Consider the following 22,679-nt stretch of genomic DNA (forward strand, 5'->3'; position numbering starts at 1 on the left):
ATCTCACAGGCTTAGATGCTTTTTAAGAACTACTGACACAACTAGCTATTGGGATACTGAGCTTTTTTAGTCACAGCCTTTACTGAAAATGAAAATCCTATAATTAATATGTTTCCTACTAGATTTTTTTTGTTATAAAGCACCCATCTCTGCAAACAGTAACTGGGTTCTGCATAGGCTTTAGAAAGAATTTAATTAAAATGGGCCCAATGCCCAGAAGTATTAAACATTTCTTCACTACTAGGCAGAAATAAAATAAGTAGCAGTGAAAGGAGCGAGGCTAGATTAGTTAGAGATATCTTATAAATACTTTGATGAGAAGGGAGATCTCAGGCTCTTTCCTGAAGAGGTCTGCAGATGGGGCTCGTGAACTGAGCAGGACTTGGCAAGCTAAAGTGGAAATTCAGAGAAAAAAGGAAGGAGGGAACACAGAGTTTCAAGCTCAAATAAAGGTAGTTGATAATGTTTACTGTTGCATCCCAACCTCCTGATTGGTTTCTATATGTGGATGCCTCTTTGTTTAATGCTATTAAAATTTGACTTTCTTATTAGACCTTTGCTCCCTTCAGCTATTTGGGAGCCTAAACAGGTACTGTTAAGGGGCCTTTGTCTTCTTTTCAACGCCCCCAGCCCAACAGCAGGTACTCATCCACTGTTTCCTCTACACAAGTTTTTGCAGTTTATTTACCTACCATGAGTTCTTAAGAGATATTTTAAAAGAAAAAAGCATTTTCTTTAAAATGTCTTGCATTTTAATATACAATAAAATACAAGCCACTTGTTGACCCATGTGTGTATGTCTTTTAGGAATGAAGACATTTTTATTTAATGGTATAAAATAATAATGAGACACTTAAATGGTGAAATGGTAAAATGTTAGGAAAGATTAGTTTACATCTTTTAACTGTTTTCTAGCTATGTGTCAGAATCATGTAATAAGACACTTTACATTGAACTATTTAGATTAATCATTTCATCCTCTTTGAAAGCAGAAAGTCCACAAACATTTGATTTGACTAAATTTGTTTAAATCTCCAGTAGTATCATGTAATTGACCCCAGCAGGAGTATAAATTCATCTGGGAAATCAGCCCTACGTACTTAAACTTGATACAGATTTATCAGAAAAAAAACTCAAAACATGTTATAGCTCTTCATCCTTTTCATTCAAATCAGAACAGCTTTTTGGACTAGCATTGCAAAATAATCTAAGAGGATGTGACTTAGGAAGTTTAATTTTGAACAGTCTGAGATATTGAGTTCCCCAGAAAGATATAAGCTTGAAGATTTTTTCAGGTCTTAGCTTTTTAAAAAAAGTCACTCTGAAGATATTAAATCACAGGTGAGAGGTTCATACTGTGACTGTGTTACCTGAATCATATAAAAATCCTTGTGGATATGGGTATAATGCTTTTTCCCCCCACAGTCCACAGTTCAGGGGGATTCTCAAACATTAGCAGATTTTCAAAAATATAAGGAGGTTTGTAAAAATAAGCTGCTTCTGTAGTCTCTTTTGATAATCTTTTCCTTGAAGGGGAAAACAGCTCAGAGAACAAAACAGTTCTGGTCTTTGCTTTCATTTGCTAATAGATTATATTTTAGAAAGCAGATTTGTAAACATTAAAAGCTATATAACCTTTGTCTACAAGTTATTTAACCTAGATTTCTTTTTTTTTTTTTTTATTTTTTCATTGAAATAGTGAATGATTCAAAGAAAAGACTTTTATCCATTATATTTTGGTGGATGTTGGTTTGGAGTTGTTTTAAAATATCTTAAAAGAATCTTTGTTGAGGTTTATTGCTATGACAAAGGGAGAGATAATATGAAAACCATGTTTGTTAGGTACAAACTTGTGTGTTATTTTTGATTTACCTATTTCATGGTTGACTGATCTATTTTGGTCTCGTTGCATTTTTAAAATAGCCAAAACTATTTAACTGGATTATATTAGATCCAAGTGATCAAAGGTGCTTTAAATTGTGCTATTCATTAAGGATTCTTTTGGGATAATTTGTGTCACAACCTGTATGTGCATATAAGTGTTTCACTTATGTCTCATTCACCAGATATGTAAGTATACCATGAGTTGATTATTTATATGTACAAAGCTCTTGGTTAGTTAAGTGTCAGTGGTTCAGAAGGCATTTCAAAAAGTCGATGCTATAATAAAATAAGTTTAAGGAGTACCTTTAAAAATCTTTTGCATATGTAGTTATTGTTATGTGAAATAGTTGCTTTCTTTCTCCCCTTTTTTGTTTTAACTGATATTGTCTTTATTTATAGAATGCTTGCTTTCTAGTTTAAAATTCTATAAGTGCTGTAAGGAAATTAAGGAGGTTTGGCTCTTTTACTCCATTATTGCAATTAGGAATTTAGCATCATCAGTGCCAAAGGACAAAGTGGTTCATTTGCCCTAGGGGGACAGGACAGTGATAAGATGATTTTTCGTCAAGGATCATTGGGTCGTAATTAAGTTACATTCATGGCTATTGCTTTTTGAAGGATGATTGGTAAATGACAGGCTTCATGTGCTTAGTACGGACAGTGTTCACTAGGGTTTTTTCTCCCTCTGTCAGAAAATCCTGTTGAGCCTGATAATGTAAATGTGGCATTTTATTCTGAACAAAAGAGCAGGGAAATGAGCTATCTTGTCTAATCATTCAGTTGTTTAACACCGACTTCCAGTTTAGACTCAATTGGCTGGAAAGCACTTGACATGTGAAGTTAGTGCTGTTCGAAACGCATGTTTGAGTAAATTTTAAAGTAAGTGACAGCTAAATTGTACCTAGGGAAATTACAAAGCCTTCAACACAGTTAATTTTTTGGGGAGGATTAGTTGTAATTGCAACACCAGTCTCCTTGAAGATTCCTCGTTATAGCTGATGAACAGGACGGGGAAAAAACATTTAGTTCTTTCAAGAGCTGGTTTTCTTAACAGAATAATTTTTTGTAAAGCTGATTGCCTCTTCCTGAATTGATTTCCCTCCACACTAACATCTGTTTATGATTTATATCGTGGAATTTGTTTTTAAGTGTTTTTAATTGTGGGTGTTTTTTTAACTTCTGCTCCTCACCTATTCCCTCATCCCCCAAGAGTCCCCTTTCCTCTCTCTCTGTCTCTCTCTCTCTCTCTCTCTCTCTCTAGTGGTTTTAGATTTGAGAGCTTTTCAATCAGTAAACCCCTTAGGTAAATTGCCACTTCACTAAAGCTTTATGCATAACGTTGAAGCACTTCATTCCAATTAAAATCAATATTTAGAGTCTTATTTTTATCAAGCATATTCTTTGGGTTGGAAAGTTATTTATTGCAAGTAAAGCATTTAGGTTCAAAGGTTCTGTGGAAAATAGAAAGAAATGACATAAAGCTTAGCAGTTTATGATTATTTGCCATTGGTCCTTGCAAGTACAGTTGCTTAAATCCTTGTTAAGGCTGTCTTTGACTTAATTGAGCCTATCTTATAAAGAAATATGAAAAAAATAACTTTAAGAATTTTTGGCCTTTTATGGGTCAAGCATAGCTTTCATACTTTTATAATCATTTGAGTTTTTATGGCATACAGCAATTTTATTTGTAAATAGCTATTTCAGGTAGATAGGTAGTATATAAAGTATACTGGCAACATGCAGTATGTTTGGAAGAGTTGACAGACTTCCTTCCATTTAGTACAGAAACTATGCCATTTGATAGGTGTGCATTCTAAATCATATCCATTTATAAAATTAAAAGCAGCATATGAGATATGGAATAAAATATAGTTCAAAAAAAGGCAGACCTTTTCAGTTGTTGATATCATCCATTAGCAAACAGAGTTCTCCTTTACTGTTTTCTTATAAAACCTACTTATTCAAATGGTCTCTGAATTTGAGATTTGGATAATGTTACGATGAAGTCTGATGTCCATATTTCATATATTTTTTATTTCTTCCACTACCTAGCCCCCAAATCTTGTTGGCATTCCTTTGTGCTTAAATTAATATACAGCAGTCACAACTAGTTTAAACTTGATTACAATGTTGTCCTTTCATAATCTTCATAGCTGAAAATGAAATTTAACAGTCATTTTTTAAGGTGTGGACAATCCCATTCTAGGTCTGATGTAGTACATGTGTTTATAACACAGAACATCACATGAGGTACCATACTTTCATTTAGTATGGAAGAAATAGGGGCTTAATTTGCAAAACAATGGCCTTGGAAGAATCCTAGCTCTGGACCTTAATGCTGTATGTCCATGACAGGTGCCCTCACCTTTGCTCCTTTCCTCCTGCCCACTCAGTCTCCTCTTTTCTCTCCTTTCCTTTTTCTTCCTGTGAAAGAGTTGATCTAGGGGCTCTTTACCATTCTTCCAACGCCTGTGTTCCTCCTTATTACATGACTAGCCTATAGTTCTCTGGTCCTTTTGTAGATTAAATGGTCTTTTATTCACATGTTAAAAAAAGAAACTATAAAATTTCCCTGTAGGAATAATACTAAAGTACTAACATAAACATGAAAGCTATTATTTCCAAAAGTAACATTCCTAAAGGTTTAGAGCCTGGATTCCCCATCCTTTTTTGTGTCATGAATCTCCTTTAATAGTCTGGTGAAGCATACAGTCTCCTCAGAATAATGCATCTAAATGCTAAAATAAAACACATAACAATACAAAGGAAACTGATCATATTGAAATAAAGATGCAATTTTTCCCTTGTCTAAGTTCAAAGACCTGTTGAAATCTATGTTGGACCTCAGATTTAAGACCCTGTGGTCTGGAGCAAATTTTAGAAAACTTATCAAAGGGAAATTTGGTGACTGTCATATTAGTTTGTCTCATATGCCTGTTGTTATACTAGCAGGATTGGTTGAGCTGTAGAGTTCAAAATCAGTGAATGATAGCTAAGATTTAAGAGCATATGAGTTAAACCTCAGTGTCTGTTTTTTTCCCCCTGAAGTTAGACATGCAGTGAATTGGGCTTCAATTGTGTAAGTACAGGTATATTCCTTTCTCTACCTTTCCTGTTACTGTTTTCATTTGCTACTGAGTAATACCATCCTTTATAGCTCGCCTCCTTCACTTATTATTTCAATGACTTTCAGAGATGAGGCCAAACAGTTTTAAATAGGTTCATCTTTATTTCAATATGATTAGTTTTCTTTGTATTTTTATTTATTTTATTTTAGCATTTAGATGCATTATTCTGAGGACACCATACGTTTTACTAGACTGTAAAGGGGATCTATGACACTACTGGGAGTATTGTTTGACAGTGTTTCTCTCATTGCTAAAGAAGGTAATTGCAGGCCATAAAAGCAAAAGTTTAGTGATATATTGTACTTTAAAGAATGTGTTTGATATTTTTCTTATTCAAGTGATGAATAGTAGTCAGAAGTGAAAATAATAGATCTTAAAGATGGAAAAGATCTGAAAGGGTCATGTAGTCTATTTTTGACTCTGCATTTTAATTTTTCTGTGTACTTTGCACGAAGGATTTTATTACACAACCCTAATTTATTTTATTGGCAACTAAAAGGGGGAAACCTTTATCTGGAATTAGCACATGGAATTAGCAACAAATATCTAAATAATTTCCATTTTATTACCTATCTTTTTGTTGTTGTTGTTGTTGTTTTACACATATAGAAATACCTTCAGAAGCATACATATAGAGGCCAGAGATTATAAACGTTTCTCTTTGATTGATGCGATTATTCAATTGTTTATTGATAGCTTAGACCTTGAAAAAAAAAGTTACTTCAATGGTGTGGAAATAAAGCTGGAGTGTCATTCCCCCCAGATTGTATTTGTTACTAAAACTCTAAAATTTATTTCATGATTTTGTTTATTAAGGGAATATGAATGGCTGTTAATTAAATGGATGTACAGAAAGATGCTAACAGAACTTGGATCTAAAGCAAAATAAATGAGTGATCATAAAAATCTTTATATCATCTGTGGTAGCTACTGTTGCATTTCTCCTGTATGACAGTAATCTAGCCTGCAGCATCTCCTTGCAGTTTTGAAATTAACCTGTAATTTAGTCTTCACCCCAAATGACAAAAATCCACATGCCTCTGTGGGGTGCCAGAAGATGCGCTGTCAACAGGGCTCAGTGAGGAGCTGAGAAGGGGGAGCGGACTCCGCCATCGGCTCATTTTCACGGGGTGTCAGTATTATTGCAACAAAATTAGGGTTTCTTCGGAGAATGTATTTTACTCTAAATCCTTAGTGAAAATCCTGTTCTTGATAAAAGTAGTCATTCAATCTGGAGCACCAGATCATTTGTGTAATGGACAGAATATTAGTGGTTTAGCAAAAATGGGAGATTATTCTGTCGAACTATTACACAAGTATGAGATCATTTACTTTCACTCCAAAAAGGTTGTGAATTTGAGCCATAACTTTTTTCTACTCACAAGTTTTTCCCATAAATTGCCTACCTAACTCTTGAACAGGTAGATAGAGCAGGGGGCCTGGAGTCAAGAAGACCTGAGTTCAAATGTAGGCTCTGACACTCACTAGCTATGTGACCCTGGGCAAGTCATTTACCCTCTGTTTGCCTTAATCAGCTGAAGGAAGGAAAGGCAAAGCACTGTAGTATCTTTGCCAAGAAAACCCTATATGGATTCACGAAGAGTCAGACACGACTGAACAGCAATAGCTACAACTCTTGAACATTATCACAGTGTATCAAAATTGGGAAGGACCTCAGGATCCATCAGTACCGCTTGTTCATAACAAACGTTGTACAGTAGGCCCAACAATGAGTGTCCGGCTCTGGCTCACAGACTTAAAGGGAGCCATCTTTCCTCCTAAGGCACCTCTTTAACATTGGAAGTTTTTCCTTTTGTTCAACTTCAGATTTTCTCTTTGAAGCTTCCTGTTACTTCTAAATTCAGTGGGCCAACTAGTCAGTCAACAAATGTTTATTAAAGTACTTATTATTGCTAAACACTATGCGAAGTTCTGGGCATACCAAGGAAGACAAAAAACAGAACAAATCAAGGGATAATTCTAATAATTAAAAAGAACTCTCATAGCCCCTCTAAACATCTCCAGTTTCTTCAGCTTTTTTTCTTCTTCTGTTTTGTAGACCATAATCTGTGGATGTGGGGTGGGGAATGTAGGTATGCGGGGCAAGGAGACAGGTAAGTTTTAGAGACAGCATGATTTCATGAGAAGAGGACTGGACTTGGTAACAGGAAGGACCCAGATTTGATTCTTGCCTCTTATTAGCAGTAGCCTGGTGAACAATTCACTAATCTACCTTGTGTAGACAGGGAAATGGATTTTTAAGGAGATTAATACCTGTGGTTCCTGAGAGCATCAGCTGAGATTACATATATATTAAAAAGGGTCATAAGGTTGTGTTTTGTTTCAGCCACTGACAAGTTGGTTACCCTTTTGGGGCATCAGTTTTCTATCCTATAAAATGAAGACCTCTAACTAGGTGAGCATGGTCCCTTTTTTGAGGTCGTTTGCCATAGTGAATTGATAGCCTAATTCAGAGTCAGGAAGAACTGGGTCATTCATTTAGCTTTCCAGTGACTCAGGCAGCTCCATGAGAATTAAGTTGCAAAAGAGCTGCCATATATGATAGAGGATGTTTTTTTGCCAAAGACATCCCTATTACTCTGAAGCCAGTGAAATCACACATCTAGCATTCTCCCCTCTGCTCCTCAAAGACCTGCTTAGTTCTCAGGATGGTATTTTATCATACATACTCTATAGGTATATATGATAAACTTGGGATTTATAGAGTGATTTATTTACTTTGTCCTAGAAGTGTTAGTGTGATGAAATAAAAGTTATACCCTTGAGGATACCTTGGCTATTGAACGTCTGTTGGGTTTTTCCAAATATTTACTTGTAGGGGTCAATAATGATACATTGTAGTACAAAGGGTTTTTTTTTGGACGATTCATGAAGATTCTACATTTGGACTCTCTGTGTCTAGCCCTGGTATCTTAATATAAGGTTTTTGTGAGACACCTGCATCTGTTCTGTATGTTCAGGAATTGCTAATTTTTTTATATGTAAAGGCAGATTATTAAGCTAAAAGTGAGGATGACAAGAAAGATGAACTTTTTGTGTCTTCTAGATTTCTGTATATCAGCACTTAGACCACTTTTCCGCCCCCTCACGCCAGTATTTTAAATACCTAGTGTTTAGATCATAAACAAGCAGACTTCTTTTAAGTTTTAAGATGTACATTCTCTGTGTCCTTGATATCACTGTTCAATATGTTTCTATCTTAATTTCCATTTGGTCATTTTTCTTTTTAGGGATGATATACCTGCAGCTCTTGAAGCCGCTGTTGACTGCTATAAGAAATATGGCGTAATGCCCAGGATCCATGAGGTCTTATGTAAACTGATAGAAAAAGGAGAAACTGATCTAATTCAAAAAGGTTTGTTTTGTGTAATTATTTTACTTTTTAAAAAATCCTTTCAGTGTAGCATAGTTGTTAAATCTGACCTCAGAATCAGGAAAGACTGTATTGAAGTCACTGACCCTGACACATTGGCTCTGAGACCCTGGGCAAATCACTTAATCCCTCAGTGCTTTAAATGATACAGAACTAAAAGGTGTACCTTGTATTGGTTCCTCATTTGGGAATTCCCTATGTCGATTGAATCACAGATCTGATGTCCTGTCTCTAAACCCTTTTCTTTCAGCAGGAAAAGATGTGAGCAGAAAATTAAGTTTTGATAAACATTTTAGAAATATTTATTTCCGTTTTCACAGATAATCCTTTTTTTAATAACACCTTCATTTTCCCCAACCCACGCAGCAAACCGTGCCTTATATTTTTTATTGTATGTGTATCTCCAGGGCCTGGCATGGGGCCTGGCCCATTGTAGGCGCTTAATACATGCTCATTAATTGATTGGAACATAGAATAAAAAGGTGGGGGGGGAGGGGGGGAAGCACTTCTACCAAGCTATCAAGGGCCTTATCTGAGTCTGGCTAAATGTGTAGGGGTTATGGTGGTTGGTGGTTTACATCCATAGTTCCTTACCTCTCTAAAGAAAAGGGGAAGATACATTTTCTAATCTCTTCTTATGATTACATAGTATTCAGTTTCCCTATATGGTCCTCTGAGAATGAAGGACAAACAGCAGAGAACCTATTAAATGACTGCTTTTGTGTTTCAGGCCTGAATTTTTAGAGGGAAAACCACCCAAAGTTATTTTCAGACATAAAAAAGAAATTATTGAAAGAAATTACATTAAGAAAGAATACTATGGTAAAATACTGTTGCTACAGTTTTTATGCTCTCCTTCATAGAATTTCATAAGGAACAGCATTTTTCTCTCACCTACATCTTACTTCAACCATTTCCTTGCTAAAAGGAACTTAAATCGTCAGTTTGCAGGCTCTAGAGTGCATGATGTTTAATTTGTCTGTTGCAGAAGAAAAAAAACTGCTTGACAAATTAAGGGGGCCTTGTCATACATTTAAAGTTTCTCTAAACAACAGTTTATATGATAATTTTCTCATCACATCATATATTTCTATGTGCATGTTATAGTAGACTAATTCATTTTCTCCTGTCCTCTCCAGCTATGGACTTTGTGAGCCAAGAGCAAGGGGAAATGACAATGCTGTATGATCTCTTCTTTGCCTTCATGCAGACAGGAAATTACAAAGAGGCCAAGAAGATCATTGAGGTGGGGTTTTAACTATAGTAGTCTAATCGTGCAGCTATTTAGACTCTTAATTAGAATACATTTAAAAATTTTAACCTTTAATTAGACTTGTTCTGATTCATGTTAATAGAATTCAATCCCAATAATGAAGTAAAAAAAAAAAGAACTCGGCCAGTTTCTTTATTGTGTATAATTACAGTTCAGAAGAGACAGTCTGGTTGTATATTAAATTTGTTTCCTTACTTTGTTAATTTCACTGTTATATATCAAAATGATATTTGCATATTAAATCTTGGATTGTGGAACAATTAAATTAAACTGGCATTCCTGGGTGTAAAGTTGCTAATCCTCTTTGCCAAGGAATTCTTTGTTCTTAAAAGCACTGGAATTTAATTTGTTGCAGACCAGGCTCAGATTTATTTGTAATGCTTGTCTACAAGTTAATCAGCCAAACAAGTGCTTTCTGCAACTGTTTGGCATTTAATTTAGCATTTCTTCTTTTTTTTCCTTCTATGGTAAGCAGCTTATAGGAAGTGGTAGGTGACAAACTTAGTCTGTTTGGGATTAGTATATTTTATCTAGACTTGATTGAAATTTTACTTAAGTGCAATTGATAAGTCAAAGGGACAGTGGTAGAATGTTGCCAAATTATGATTGTTTTCTCTTTAGAAATTTTGGTTCTCTTATAAAAACAACCCTGTATCTATTGGGTTAGTTTTTTTATTTTAACTGCATATAGTAAAATACTAATTGGTGAATCTGTCAACAAGTATTTATTAAGTCCGTACTATATGCCAGGTACTATGATAGGTGCTGGGGATACAATTACAATGTATGAAAACAATCCCTAATATTAATGAGTTTACATTCGTGTGTGTCTGTGAGAGAGAGAGAGGGAGAGAGGAAAATAAAGTAATTATATTAAGAAAGGGTACTGTGGTGAAATAGTTGCTACTCTTTATACAACTCACATACATACATATACTTAATACAGTTCATACACACACACACACACACACACACACACACACACACTGTACATGTAAAGCCAATATATACTTAATAATGTAGTTTGGGAGAGAGGTCACTAGTAGTTGGATGATTTAGAAAAGGTTTCCTGCAGAAGATGGTTCCTGTCCTCTGTCTTAAAGGGAAAGAAGGACTCTGTGAGGCAAAGATGAGGAGGGAGGTCATTCTAGGAATGAGGAGTGGTCAGTGTAAAGGCCTGGAGAAGGATGGTGGAGTATTGTGTGTGAGGGACAGAGACATGGCCACTTTGGCTGCATCACCAAGTAGAAGATGGGAAATAATGTCCCGTGTGACAGGCTGGTTAGCTTGGGTCAGATCGTGTAAGGTTTTAACAGCTAAACAGAAGAGTTTACATTTGATCCTAGAGGCAACTGGAATTGCCCTTCAGAAACATTAATGTGGCAGCAAGCAGCATATAAGCTATTCCAGAGTTGGGGAAGAAGTACTCAAAACAAGCAGACCAGTTGGGATGGTGTGGCAGTGAGATGTGATGAGGGCCTGCACGAAAAGTGGGGCCACTAGAGAGAAAAGGCTGCAAACGAGAGATGTTGTAATGGAAGAAATAGCTAGTTCTGTCAGCTGTTTGGATGGGGGCGGTGAGGTAGAGCATGGAGTCAGACGCTGAGATGACATACAGGGAGATGGGAAAGATGGTGGGCTTGTCAATAGATATGTGAGCAGGCATTAGTTGGAGTGAGAATTTAATTGTCTGCTTTGTTTTCCTTTATGACACTCTTCACTTTTTCTTTGCCCAGACCTGTGATGTCATTGTTAATCAGAGCAGCTTGGTGAGGAAACTCTCAAACCCAGATAACTGATCGCAGTTCATTCTCTTACTCAGTTGCCCACTCACAGAGAGATGCAGTGACTTGCCCAGAGTTACCTAGCTAGTGTGTGTCAGGGGAGGGACCTGTGCCCTGGTCTTTATTGCACAGCTTTCTGTCTACAGGGCTACACTGCTTCTTAGATTCACCTTTTTAAAAGTTTGTTAGTTTTAACTTGTAGTTCACATTTATTATATAAATGTTATGGCTATCTTAGTTTCTTCACAGTGGAAAACAGAGGAAAGGGCAGACAGAGTTTATATAGAAATGTCGGGATCAGTTGAAGGGATGATACTGATTGGGGGAGGTTAGGGGGGCAAGCTTAAGTTTCTTGAAGATAGCAGGTACTGTGTTTCTAAAAGTTTTATTATCTTTGTTATTTCCCTTAACAGGTAGCATGGTGCTTTGTACTTGTAAAAGTTTAAATTGAGTTTAAAATGCTCATTTAAAAATAAATACAAGAATAGTTTTTATTTTCTTTAAAGCAATGAAAATAAGAAGACAGAAGATAGTAACAAGTTATTGAGGATTTTAAGCATAACAATGACATGATCAGAATTGTGTTTAAGAAATCTTGGTTTAATAAAAGTTTAAAGGACAGATTTTAGGTGGGGAAGAAGTCAGGAAGCTGTTCTAGAGAACACCTACCTCCATGCTTTCCCACTGTTCCACATTCCTTAGCCCCAGACCTTTCAAGACCTTACAGTGTTGTGTAATTGATAGCGTTTATCTATTGAGTACTTTTTTTTTACCCTACAGAGATTTCTGTAGGCTATACTGCCAGCCTCCTGGCATCTCAACATTCTCTCCTGCCACCTCTATGAGCCTGTAGGGCTTCACCCAAAGCTATGGGAGAATGCATAGAAATACCTGAGTTCCTTATTCCTTCTTCTGTTCAAGCGCCCTTCCCCCAGCCCAAGTGTGAATTCTTTTTTTTCTTTCTTTTTTTTTTTTGGCTAGGCAATCTGGTTAAGTGACTTGTCCAGGGTCACACAGTTAGTAAGTGAAATGTATCTGAGGCAGGATTTTAACTCATGTCCTCCTCACTCCAGGGCTGGTGCTCTGTCTACTGCACCATCTAGCTGCCACACCAAGTGTGGATTTTTCATATGTGTTTGAAGCTTTTTCTTGTCCTGCTTTGATGCTTTCAGGTATTCCTCCCTCGTCCCTTTCAGATTTCACTCTTACTGTCCTCTCTGGAAATCCTGCCTTAATCGCTTACTTGAATTTGCCTGGCTCTGCCTGTGTCCATTTTGTAATAGTTTCTGTTGCCCAAGTGATAACCTTTCCTGTGAGAGAAGCCAGTTGTCATTTTCATGCCTGTTTTTTCCATAACTTTTCCCACTTTCTAATGTATTTCTCCCAGCCTCCTAATTCCCTGGTATCTTAACTTTTCCTTTAATTATTTAGATGTTATGCCATTTTGGTGCATATGTATTATATTTTTATATTAGTTGTCTTTGATGATCTTAAGCAGAATGTTGCTGTTTACCACTGTTTTAACCAAATCTGTTTTTATTATTGCCTTATTTGATACCATCATTACTATCCCTGCTTTTTTTTTTAGTTCAGCTAAAGCATAATATATTTTTCTTCAGCCCCTTATTGTAACTCTTTATAGTTCAAGTGTATTTCTTATAAAGACCATAAGGATTCTGATTTCTAATCCATTCTCCTATCCTATTTTATGAACAAATTCATCCCATCAGTGTTTATAGTTGTTGCCAGTTGTGTCTTTTTCTGCGTCCTTTTATAGCTTTTCCTTTCTTTCAGCTCTCCTTGCCTCCCACCCCCTTTGAGAGTAGCTGGGTATTGAGATTGGAGTATGCGCAGCAGTAGCAGTGTATATTTGATATAATCTGCTTGTGCTTCCTTAACCCTCTTTTCTTCCCTTTTTCCAGATGACATTCATAGTTCTTTCTCATTTTTTTCTCTTAAACCCCTCTTTACTCTCTAACCTGCAGGGATGAAGTTTATTTTGCTTATGACTAATCCTTGTCTGAGACCACCCTAATTGTTTTCCTCTTCTTTCCGCAGTGTATATGCATATAGACGTTTGGAGAACTCCTCCTTTTCTGAGTTTGTGTCTTGGGTATCTCTAGCTCTGTAACAGCTCTTTATCCAGGCCGTCTTTTTTAGTGTTATGGCTAGGTTCTGCCTGCTGATGGAGTTTATTTTGTTGTTTAGGCTTTTCGGTTGTATCTGAGTCTTTGGGACCCATTTGTGGTTTTCTTGGCAAAAATACTGGAGTGGTTTGCCATTTCCTTTTCCAATTCATTTTACAGATGAGGAAACTGAAGAAAACAGAGTTCAGTGACTTACCTAGGGTCACACAGCTAGTAAGTGTCTGAGGCCACATTTGAACTCAAGAAGATGAGTTTTCCTAACTCCAGACCTGGCACTCTTTCTGCCCTGTGACCTAGCAGCCCTGCTGACGTTTATATTCACAGTCTCAATCTGTATTTTCTATGATGCTGCTGCTGCGTTTTCTGGGTTTTGAGTGTTTGTTTTCTGCAATGATCTCAGAGTCAGCTCAGACTGAAGAGTTTATAAAATTTTCGGTGGTTCCTACCCAACTGGTCTGATCTATAACAAAATCTAGTCTGCTACTCTGAGCGAGCTCCTGACCCTGGTTTGGATCTGGGAAACACAATTACCTCTGGTTGGAGTTCCAGTAGACTGCTGGCACCAGTTCCTTCCTCATCTAGCTTGAAGGTTCTACAGGTAGAGATCAGTAACATGGCACTTTCCCTTTGGGTTGGAGCTGGCTGAATCCGTGACCTATCTCTAGTCCCAGGAAAACATAGCTGCTGCCTAACTCTTTATCCTGCTCCTTGCCAGGCCCTATCTATACTTGCTCTTTGCTGTGGTGGTTCACAGCCCTGTAGCCCCCCCCAGCCTACTCCCTACATGAGCCTTCCTAGTCAAGAACTTCCCCAATTCCTGCAAGCCTTTGGTTGTGTCTCCATGTTGAATTAGGCATTATCTTTGGATTTTCTGATTCCTACTTTCCCAGATGCCCTGGCTTGATCTTGGTTGGAGGAGCTATGTGAGAGAACTAGTCTGGGTTGCTTCCACTAATTTTCTTAATGGTTTGGTCATGATTATTTCACAGCGTTGTTTTGTTTGTTGTTAATTTCCTCCATTTCAGTATGTATATTGTTTTCCTGATTCTGATTTGAGTTCACAGAAGTCTTTCTTTGCTTCTATACTCATCATATCTGTCATTTCTTATAACATAGTAATTAATACTTTTTTAAAAAATTAATTTATTTTGAGTTATTAACAATCACTTCCATAAGCTTCTGAGCTTCAAGTTTTTCTTCCTTTCTCTCCCTACCTTCCTCCCCAAGACGGCACACAATCTGTTATAGGCTGTACATATATGTTCCTACTAAACATTTTCACATTAGAGATGTTGTAAGTAAGAATTAGAGCCAATAGGAGGAACCACCGGAAAGAAGAAACAAAACACAACAGAAAAAAAACTAGAAAATAGTGTGCTTCAATCTGCATTCAAACTCATAGTTCTTTCTTCTTTGTGGATAGCATTTTCCATCATGAGGCCTTTGGAGATGTCTTAGATCAATTAATACTCTCTTACATTCACCTCCCACAACTTGCTTAGCCAGTCTGTAATTGATGGGTGTCTGCTTTTGTTTTGTTTTTGTTTCTAGTTTTGTTGCTACTACAAAAAATACTGCTATAAATATTTGGGTGGTAAATGGGGCCTTTCTTTTTTTGTTAGTGACCTCCTTGGGATATATGCCTAGCAGTCAGGTCTACAGGTCATAAGGTTCCTGCTTTTCAGTCATTTTCATCATTTAACTCCTAAAACCTTTCCAAAATGTTTGGATCACTTCACAGCTCCACCAGCAGTTCATTAGTTTGTCTATTTTTTCCACAAGCTCTTCAACAGTGATCATCCCCATCTTTTGTCATCTTGGCCACTTTTCTAGCTAGGAGGTGAAACCTCAGTAATTTTGATTTGAATTTCTCTTATTGTTTGTGATTTAGTGAACTCTTTCACATGGTTAATAGTTTGCAATTCTTTTGAGATATCTCAATGCCAGGCATACCTAGAATACAGCTGGAATAATCCCTATTTCTGTACTACTCTGGAGGTACTTAGGATAAATACATTTCATGACACTGGTACCTGGGCAATGTTGTCATTTATGGTGATCTGCTACTGTTCCCTCCTTAAGCCTATTTCACAAGCAAAATTAGCGCAACTAAAATTAGGGAAACAATTAGCTAGGAAAATCAATAAAATTCCTTAAATAAAAATCTGAGATCCAAGATATAGGCATTTGATAAAATTATTAAAATGTGCATTCCATAATAGGTAAATGTAAGCTATCAAAACAAGAGAAATAAATTAAAGGCATAAAGATAGGAAATGACGAGACAAAAATGTTGCTGTTGCCAGTCATGTGTTTACTTACTTACACATGTCTTAGATTAGCTCATTAAAATAACAGTATAGAAAATAAACCCACAGAAATCAACATTTTTATGCAGCAATAACAAAATTCAGGAGGAAATAATAGAAAAAGAAGTGTTATTTTAAATAAGTTTAAAATATCTGGGCTTCACCCTATCAAGACACACTCAACACTTCTCTAGAAAAATTACAACAGTTGCCTTAAAGACATAGAGGTCAAGTTAAGTGACTGGAGGAATATTCAGTGCTCAGAGCTCACAATAAAATTAAAATGATGCATTATCTAAGTTAATTTACACATTTAGTGCTATGCCAATCAAACTACCAAGGAGATATTTTACAGTGCTAGGCAAAATAACAACTCATTAGGAAAACCCAAAACGATGAAAAAAAGAAGTGAAAGGAAGGGAAACTAATACTTCTAATTCTGATATAACTTCCAATTCTTTTATAAAGCAGTAATCATCAAAATTATTTGGTACTCCTTAAAAATAGAAAAGTAGACCAGTTAAACAGAACAGGCTAGGAAGAATTAAAAACAACTCACGCCTTTTGTCTAAGTTTCCTCAACCATAAAATGGAGGTAATAATAGCACCTAACTCCCAATGATGTTGTGGGGATCAGGTGAATCATATTTGTAAAGCACTGTGCTAAGCACTGGAGGTACAAAAAGAATCCAATGGGAAGAACTCAGAAAATGAGTAGACACTATATAAAATCTAGTTGCTATTATTATTGTCATTATTTTAATGCTAAATAGAGATCTTAAACAGTTAAGGTCAGAAGGGGGAAGAAGGGGCTTATGCTGTTGATGGATTTACAGGAGAGTTCTGTCTTACGTGAAGAACATTTCCTTCATGCCTTTTATGATATAAATACAGTCCAAATACATCACCAGGGAAGGATAAAGTTAAAAAAAAAAAAGGAAAACTATCAACCTATATCATTAATGAATAATGAATCAAAATTTTTAAATAAAATCCACTCAGACTACAATAATTTATCTAAGAAAGCATTCACTATAACCAAATTGGATTTTTATCTTGGATGCAAGGATGGTTCAATATTAGGAAAACAACACATAATTAATCATTTTTTAAAAATCCCAAAACTCAATTATCTCAATAACCTTAAAATGTAATCTCCTTGATGGCAATGACTATCTTTGCAATCCCAGTGCTTAGCACCGTGTCTTTCACAGAGCCAGATACTCACTGAATGATCATTTATTGATTGATCAAGATCTTTAGCTTTGGATTGCCCCTTTGGCTGTTTTACTTTAATTTGCTTTTCTCCCTAATCAGAATGTCACTATGTTGCTCTCTTAATGTATTTCTTTGTTTTGACTGGTTTTCCCCACAGGTAGACTTGCAGTATTTGTACCAATCCTTTTGTTAATTGCCAGCTTAGGACCTGTCTCATATTGATCTCTTAATCCCAGCCCAGTCTTCATTATCCAGGATGTCAAAAAGTGTTTATCAAGTTTTTTTTTTTCCCTGTATGTTAGGCCGTGGGCCAAGTGTGGGGTGCCAAGAAATGGTACCTTTGAATTGGGGAGACAGCTAGGTACATAAAGGGTATATACAAAGATGATAAAAGTAATCTGGGAGAACAGAAGGTTTTCTCTTATCCTTGAGGTAGTGGAAAGCATGGGAGTGCATTGAGTTATGACCTGCACAACTAGGTGTGCTCTTAGAAAAATCACCTTAGCAGCTGTTTGGAAGTTGGTTTGGAGTGGAGAGAAACTTGAGTCAAGGAGACTAGTTAGAAGACAGTTGCAATGATTGAGGCGGAAGGCAATGAGAGCTCTGTTACAGTTGTATAAGTGAAGAGGAGAGGCTGCATGTAAAGAGGTGTGAAGGCAGGCAAGCAACAGTTATTTACTTTGTGCCAGGCACTGTACTTAGATGCTGAGGATACAAGTACAAGCAAAAAGAAAGACAGCCCCTGCTCTCAAGGAGCTTACATTCTAATTGGAGAAGACAGAGTGCAAAGCTGAAAAATGGGGAAGCTGAGGCAGGTGGGGGGGGTGGTCCAAAATGGAGACTGAGGGAGGAACTGATCAATGAAAACAAAAAGAGTCCACAGGTGTGGAGGAAAGTTCCAAGGTGACAAGTCAGCTGAGGCAGGGAAGCCATGGTAGAAACTTCGATGTTTGTTACTCCCACAAGAAGTTGTATGATTCAGGACCTTCTTATCTCATTGTAATTGCCTTCTAAATGATTTCCTGCTCGTTGGTCTTTTTTATGCTACTACCCAGGGACTCCTGTTGCCTCGCTCTTATTATGTCATTCCAGGGGCTCCTCATTCTATGCAGAATAAAGTCTAGGTTTTTGGATATACTCTATGCTGTCACCAAACTGGCTCATCCACCAGATGTTTTTGTCCCTCCCTCCATCTCTTTGCTTTTCTATTCTAATTCTATTTGTAGTGGAAGCAAGACTGTGCAGGGGTAACCTATGGGACCTTTTGGTGATTGCTTTTATGTAATAAAATTGTTTATGTTAGAAGAATTCCACTGATCAATACATGTTTTATATTCCAAGTGTGAAGTAGACATGAAATTAGGTCCCTGTAAAGGTCAAATTTTTGTCCCAAATGTTGTCTTTGGAGGAAGAAAGAGATTGGAAGTTAATTTGGTTTTCAGAAATTAGTGGAGAAGGTTAGTTTTTCCTGCGTGTTCAAAAAGCTGTGAAACCTTCTGGGCTAAAATTTAGCCTAAAGATATCTTTCTGTTATTTTGAATATTTGAGGTAGGGACTTGTAAACTTAGGGGACAAAAGGTAGGGGAAAATTATTCCCTGCCAACACTGACCTTTACAACATTTTCTAAGCTTCTTTGAAAATACAGTACCAAGCAAGGATACCAACTTAAAAGTGTAAACGTCAGCTTTAGACCTGCTCAGTTATTTTTTTCCTTGTTGTGAGTTTTTTTCATTCCTTCTTTGAAAGGTTAGAAAAAAAGGAGGGCAAATCTTGAGCTTAGTTGAAATATAGAAGAGCTACCCAACTTTGAATAGCCAATTCCATCTCATTGGCTATCCTCATCCTGCTGCCTTCTTACTAGCATATACATTAATTTGGGTAGACAAACCTTTTATGAATGAATTTCCTATAGTACTCAGGACATTGTTGATCTTTCTGAGAGAAATTAAAACTTTCCATTCTGTGTAATCAGTTTATGACTGTGTTTGGAGCTTGTATCCTCTCCCTTCATAGACTCTTAACAAGTGCTAAAAGAATACAGCTCTTTTACACATGTTCTAAGGTAAAGAGAATTGGGGATATATTTTTCCTGTATTATTATGTAGGTGCTTATTTTGGCATTTGTGAAGCGTCATTTGAGGTGATGAGTATCATTCTGGGATACTAAGGTCACAGTTTATTTCATGGTAAGCCTGGGATTTTAAGGTGAATTGATTTTTTTTTTGAGGCTATACTTGTATTAAAAACTGGATATGTCTAGATTTTTTCCCTATAAATTGGACACATTTTACAAGCACATTTTAGTCCCTTATGTTTTTTATTCAGTTTTTTTTTCCTTGCAAAAAAATATACCCAGGACTTGCAAATGTGGAACATTTTAAAACAAACTGGCCCAGATAAAAGCAAATAGGACCATCTTTTTATTATAATAATTATTTTTACTTACTACCTATTCAACAGATCAGGAAAGATAGGTAGCAAGTTTAGTATTTTAATTATGTGGTAACTCACATTGAGAATTTCATTCAGATCTTGCTTAGCATTAATACTTTTTTGGGTTCATTCATTATAGTTTATTTCCATTTCAGATTTCTACTTGCAGTGTTTTAAAATTCACCAAGATTCCAGGAGATTGTGGACCATCATAGAAAGCATAGGAGATTTTGTACATCTGAAATAGATGTTCTTTTGACAACAAAGATTTATGTGAAAACATTTTGTAGTTTCAAAACAAAACACTGAAGAGCATAGCTGTTGTATATAACTCAGCTGCTTTTGTAGCTGGCACCACCAAGTCAATCCTAAAATGGAGAAGTTTTGTTATATGCACATGTTCACCATTGAGACTGTTTAGGTCTAGAGCATCTGCACTAACAATGATAGGGAAGTTTTTAAGTTAATGTTGCTCTGGCACTTTTGTTGTTTTTTGGGTTGTTTTGTGTGTGTGTGTGTGTGTGTAATTATTTTGATTTATCAACCATCACTTCCATAAGCTTTTGAGTTTTAAATTTTTCTCTCCCTTCCTCCCCAAGACGGCATGCAATCTGATATAGGTTATATATATACATTCCTATTAAACATTTTCACATAAGTGATGTTGTAAGTAAGAATTAGAATCAATAGGAGGAACCATCAGAAAGAGGAAACAAAACACAACAGAAGAAAAAAAATAGCAAATCATATGCTTCGATCTGCTTTCAAACTCCATAGTTCTTTCTTTGTATGTGGATAGCATTTTCCATCATGAGGCCTTTGGAGATGTCTTAGATCCTTGTATTGCTGAGAAGGGTTAAGTCTATCCATATTAGTCATCACACAATGTGACTGTTACTGTGTACAACATTCTCCTGGTTCTGCTCACTTCGCTCAGCATCAGACCATACAAGTCTTTCCAGGTTCTTCTGAAGTCAGCCTGTTCATTTCTTATAGTACAATAGTATTCCATTACATTCACATAGCACAACTTGTTCAGCCATTCCCCAATTGATGGGCATCCTCTCAATTTCCAGTTCTTTGCCACCATAGAAAGAGCTGCTACAAATATTTTTGTACATGTGGGTCCTTTTCCAATTTGTATGATTTCTTTGGTATATAGCCCTAGAAGTGCTATTGCTGAGTCGAAGGGCACTTTTGTTATGTTCTAAAGTAAATTATATACAGATTCAACTACCCCACTATTTTTTCAGGTTTAATTGTGATAATGTGGTATTCCATTGTCAAAATAGAAGGATAAATTTTTTTTTAATAAGGATAAATATTTTTGAGAGGAAGGTGAAAATTGTTCATATTTATGGTAGCAATTATATAGGAGTATATAGGAAATCAACTTAATCACTACAAGAATCTTTATCCTAATGTATAAAAAACTTGGAATTACTATATATGAAATTCAAAAATAGAATTTTATAGATAGTCCCTTTTTCTGACATACCCATTGGTCTCCCATTCCACCTTGGCTTTGCCTTATTTCTAAAAGAAAATTGAGTTTAGGATCTGTAAATCAGAACTCAAGATATTTGGTTTTAACTTCCTCTCCAGAAACAAGGAGGGAAGGAACCAAGTGCTCACTTGAATGTAGCAGTTAGTGTTAACAGGATGTTTCTAAAAATTTTTTTTCTGTAAACTGATTGAAATAATAGAGACTCCTTCTTATGGATGATTAAAATATTTCAGAGTGTGACAAATCAATCATTTGAACTGATTTTTTTTTAATTCCCTTTCCTAAGTGGAAATATTTGCACCCAAAGACAAATGCTTAGCTAAATCTTAGTGTTTTTAAAAAATACACTTATTTTTGTTTTCACATCCTCATTATTTTTCAAAATGTACCTTCTTCCCAGCTAATGAACTTTACTCTTGACTAATTGTAGTTAGAGAATGCTTTCCTTCTTACTATCATAAATTATAACATAATTATACTGTAAAATATAATACTAAACTCGATTTTAGATTTTCAGCTGTTTTCCTAGTCTTTAAAACTTTGATTTTAAAGCCATACATACATACATACATACATGCACACACACACACATACACACATACATCATACCTCTTTCACTGAGCTGTAACAAACAAGATTCTATTGGGAAGTTTGTTTTGGTTTGTTTTGTTTGTTTTTTAATGAGTTTGATTTATATTGACAGTTGGCTTGCTAAAATTTTTGTCAAACATACCTAGCTTTTTTATCAGTGGACTATCTAATGAGATTGCACATTTAGAGAATACTTTAGGTCACTATTGAGAGGAACCTTTGGACTAAAAGAAGATGGTTATTTAGCTCACTTGTTCTCTATTCTTAGTAATTAAAAGCTAATTAAAATAGCAATAGGAATAAGATTCTAGATTGATTTCACAAGGATAGTGGGGTTTCTTTGATTTGGCGGTTCATGTTTGATTTTTGGTGGTTGAGGTTGGTAGGAGAAATGTGGTGAAGAATGATAAATGTGTATCTTTGAAGAACAAGGCCTTATTGAATTGCTCACTTTGGATATTTTATTTTGCAGACTCCTGGCATTAGAGCTCGTCCTGGGAAACTTCAATGGTTTTGTGAAAGATGTATTTCAAATAACCAGGTTTGTGTTTATTAGTGATTTATTTCTGAACTATTTTATCTTCTCTTGTTCCCTAAATATGGCATAGATGTGACCGTGAGCTGGAGTTCTCCAGTTTCCTAGGATCAGTGTGATAGAATAGAAAGAGTCCAGAATTTGGAGTCAAGAAAACACTGAGTACAAATCCCAGCTCAGGCACTTATTTTATTAGTTGTGGGACTGTCATCAAGCCGCCAAACCACTTTGAGCCTAATGTAAAGTGGAGACAGTATCTGTGGGATAACGCATGTAAAAATGAGCTATCATCACTTACCATTATTAGAGAATTTTAGAAAACTACAGCCGTGGTCCTAAATTGATGTTCATCTGTTAATGCCAGGTTGATTTTCTTACCCCACTGATTTGACAACCTAAAATTATTGCACTCCCCTCAGTCTTCCAGAGATTTTAAAGAAAAGCCTTCCTGTCTGGTAGAATTTCTCTTCAACTG

The 22,679-nt window shown here is 36.1% G+C and overlaps 1 protein-coding gene across 2 annotated transcripts in view; it reads left to right on the forward strand.

Annotated features, from left to right (window-relative positions):
* Positions 1-22,679, forward strand: part of LRPPRC (leucine rich pentatricopeptide repeat containing) — a 115,485-nt gene that overhangs the window by 59,922 nt on the left and 32,884 nt on the right. For both annotated transcript variants that reach the window (XM_027865255.1, XM_027865256.1), the window contains exons 24-26: positions 8,264-8,388; positions 9,546-9,652; positions 22,142-22,210. In XM_027865255.1, coding sequence (XP_027721056.1) covers positions 8,264-8,388; positions 9,546-9,652; positions 22,142-22,210 — 301 coding nt within the window. The remainder of the gene's footprint in view (positions 1-8,263; positions 8,389-9,545; positions 9,653-22,141; positions 22,211-22,679) is intronic.

This window comes from Vombatus ursinus, unplaced genomic scaffold (genome assembly GCF_900497805.2).
Source record: "Vombatus ursinus unplaced genomic scaffold, bare-nosed wombat genome assembly UNPS02014778.1, whole genome shotgun sequence".
NCBI classification, from domain to species: Eukaryota; Metazoa; Chordata; class Mammalia; order Diprotodontia; family Vombatidae; genus Vombatus; species Vombatus ursinus.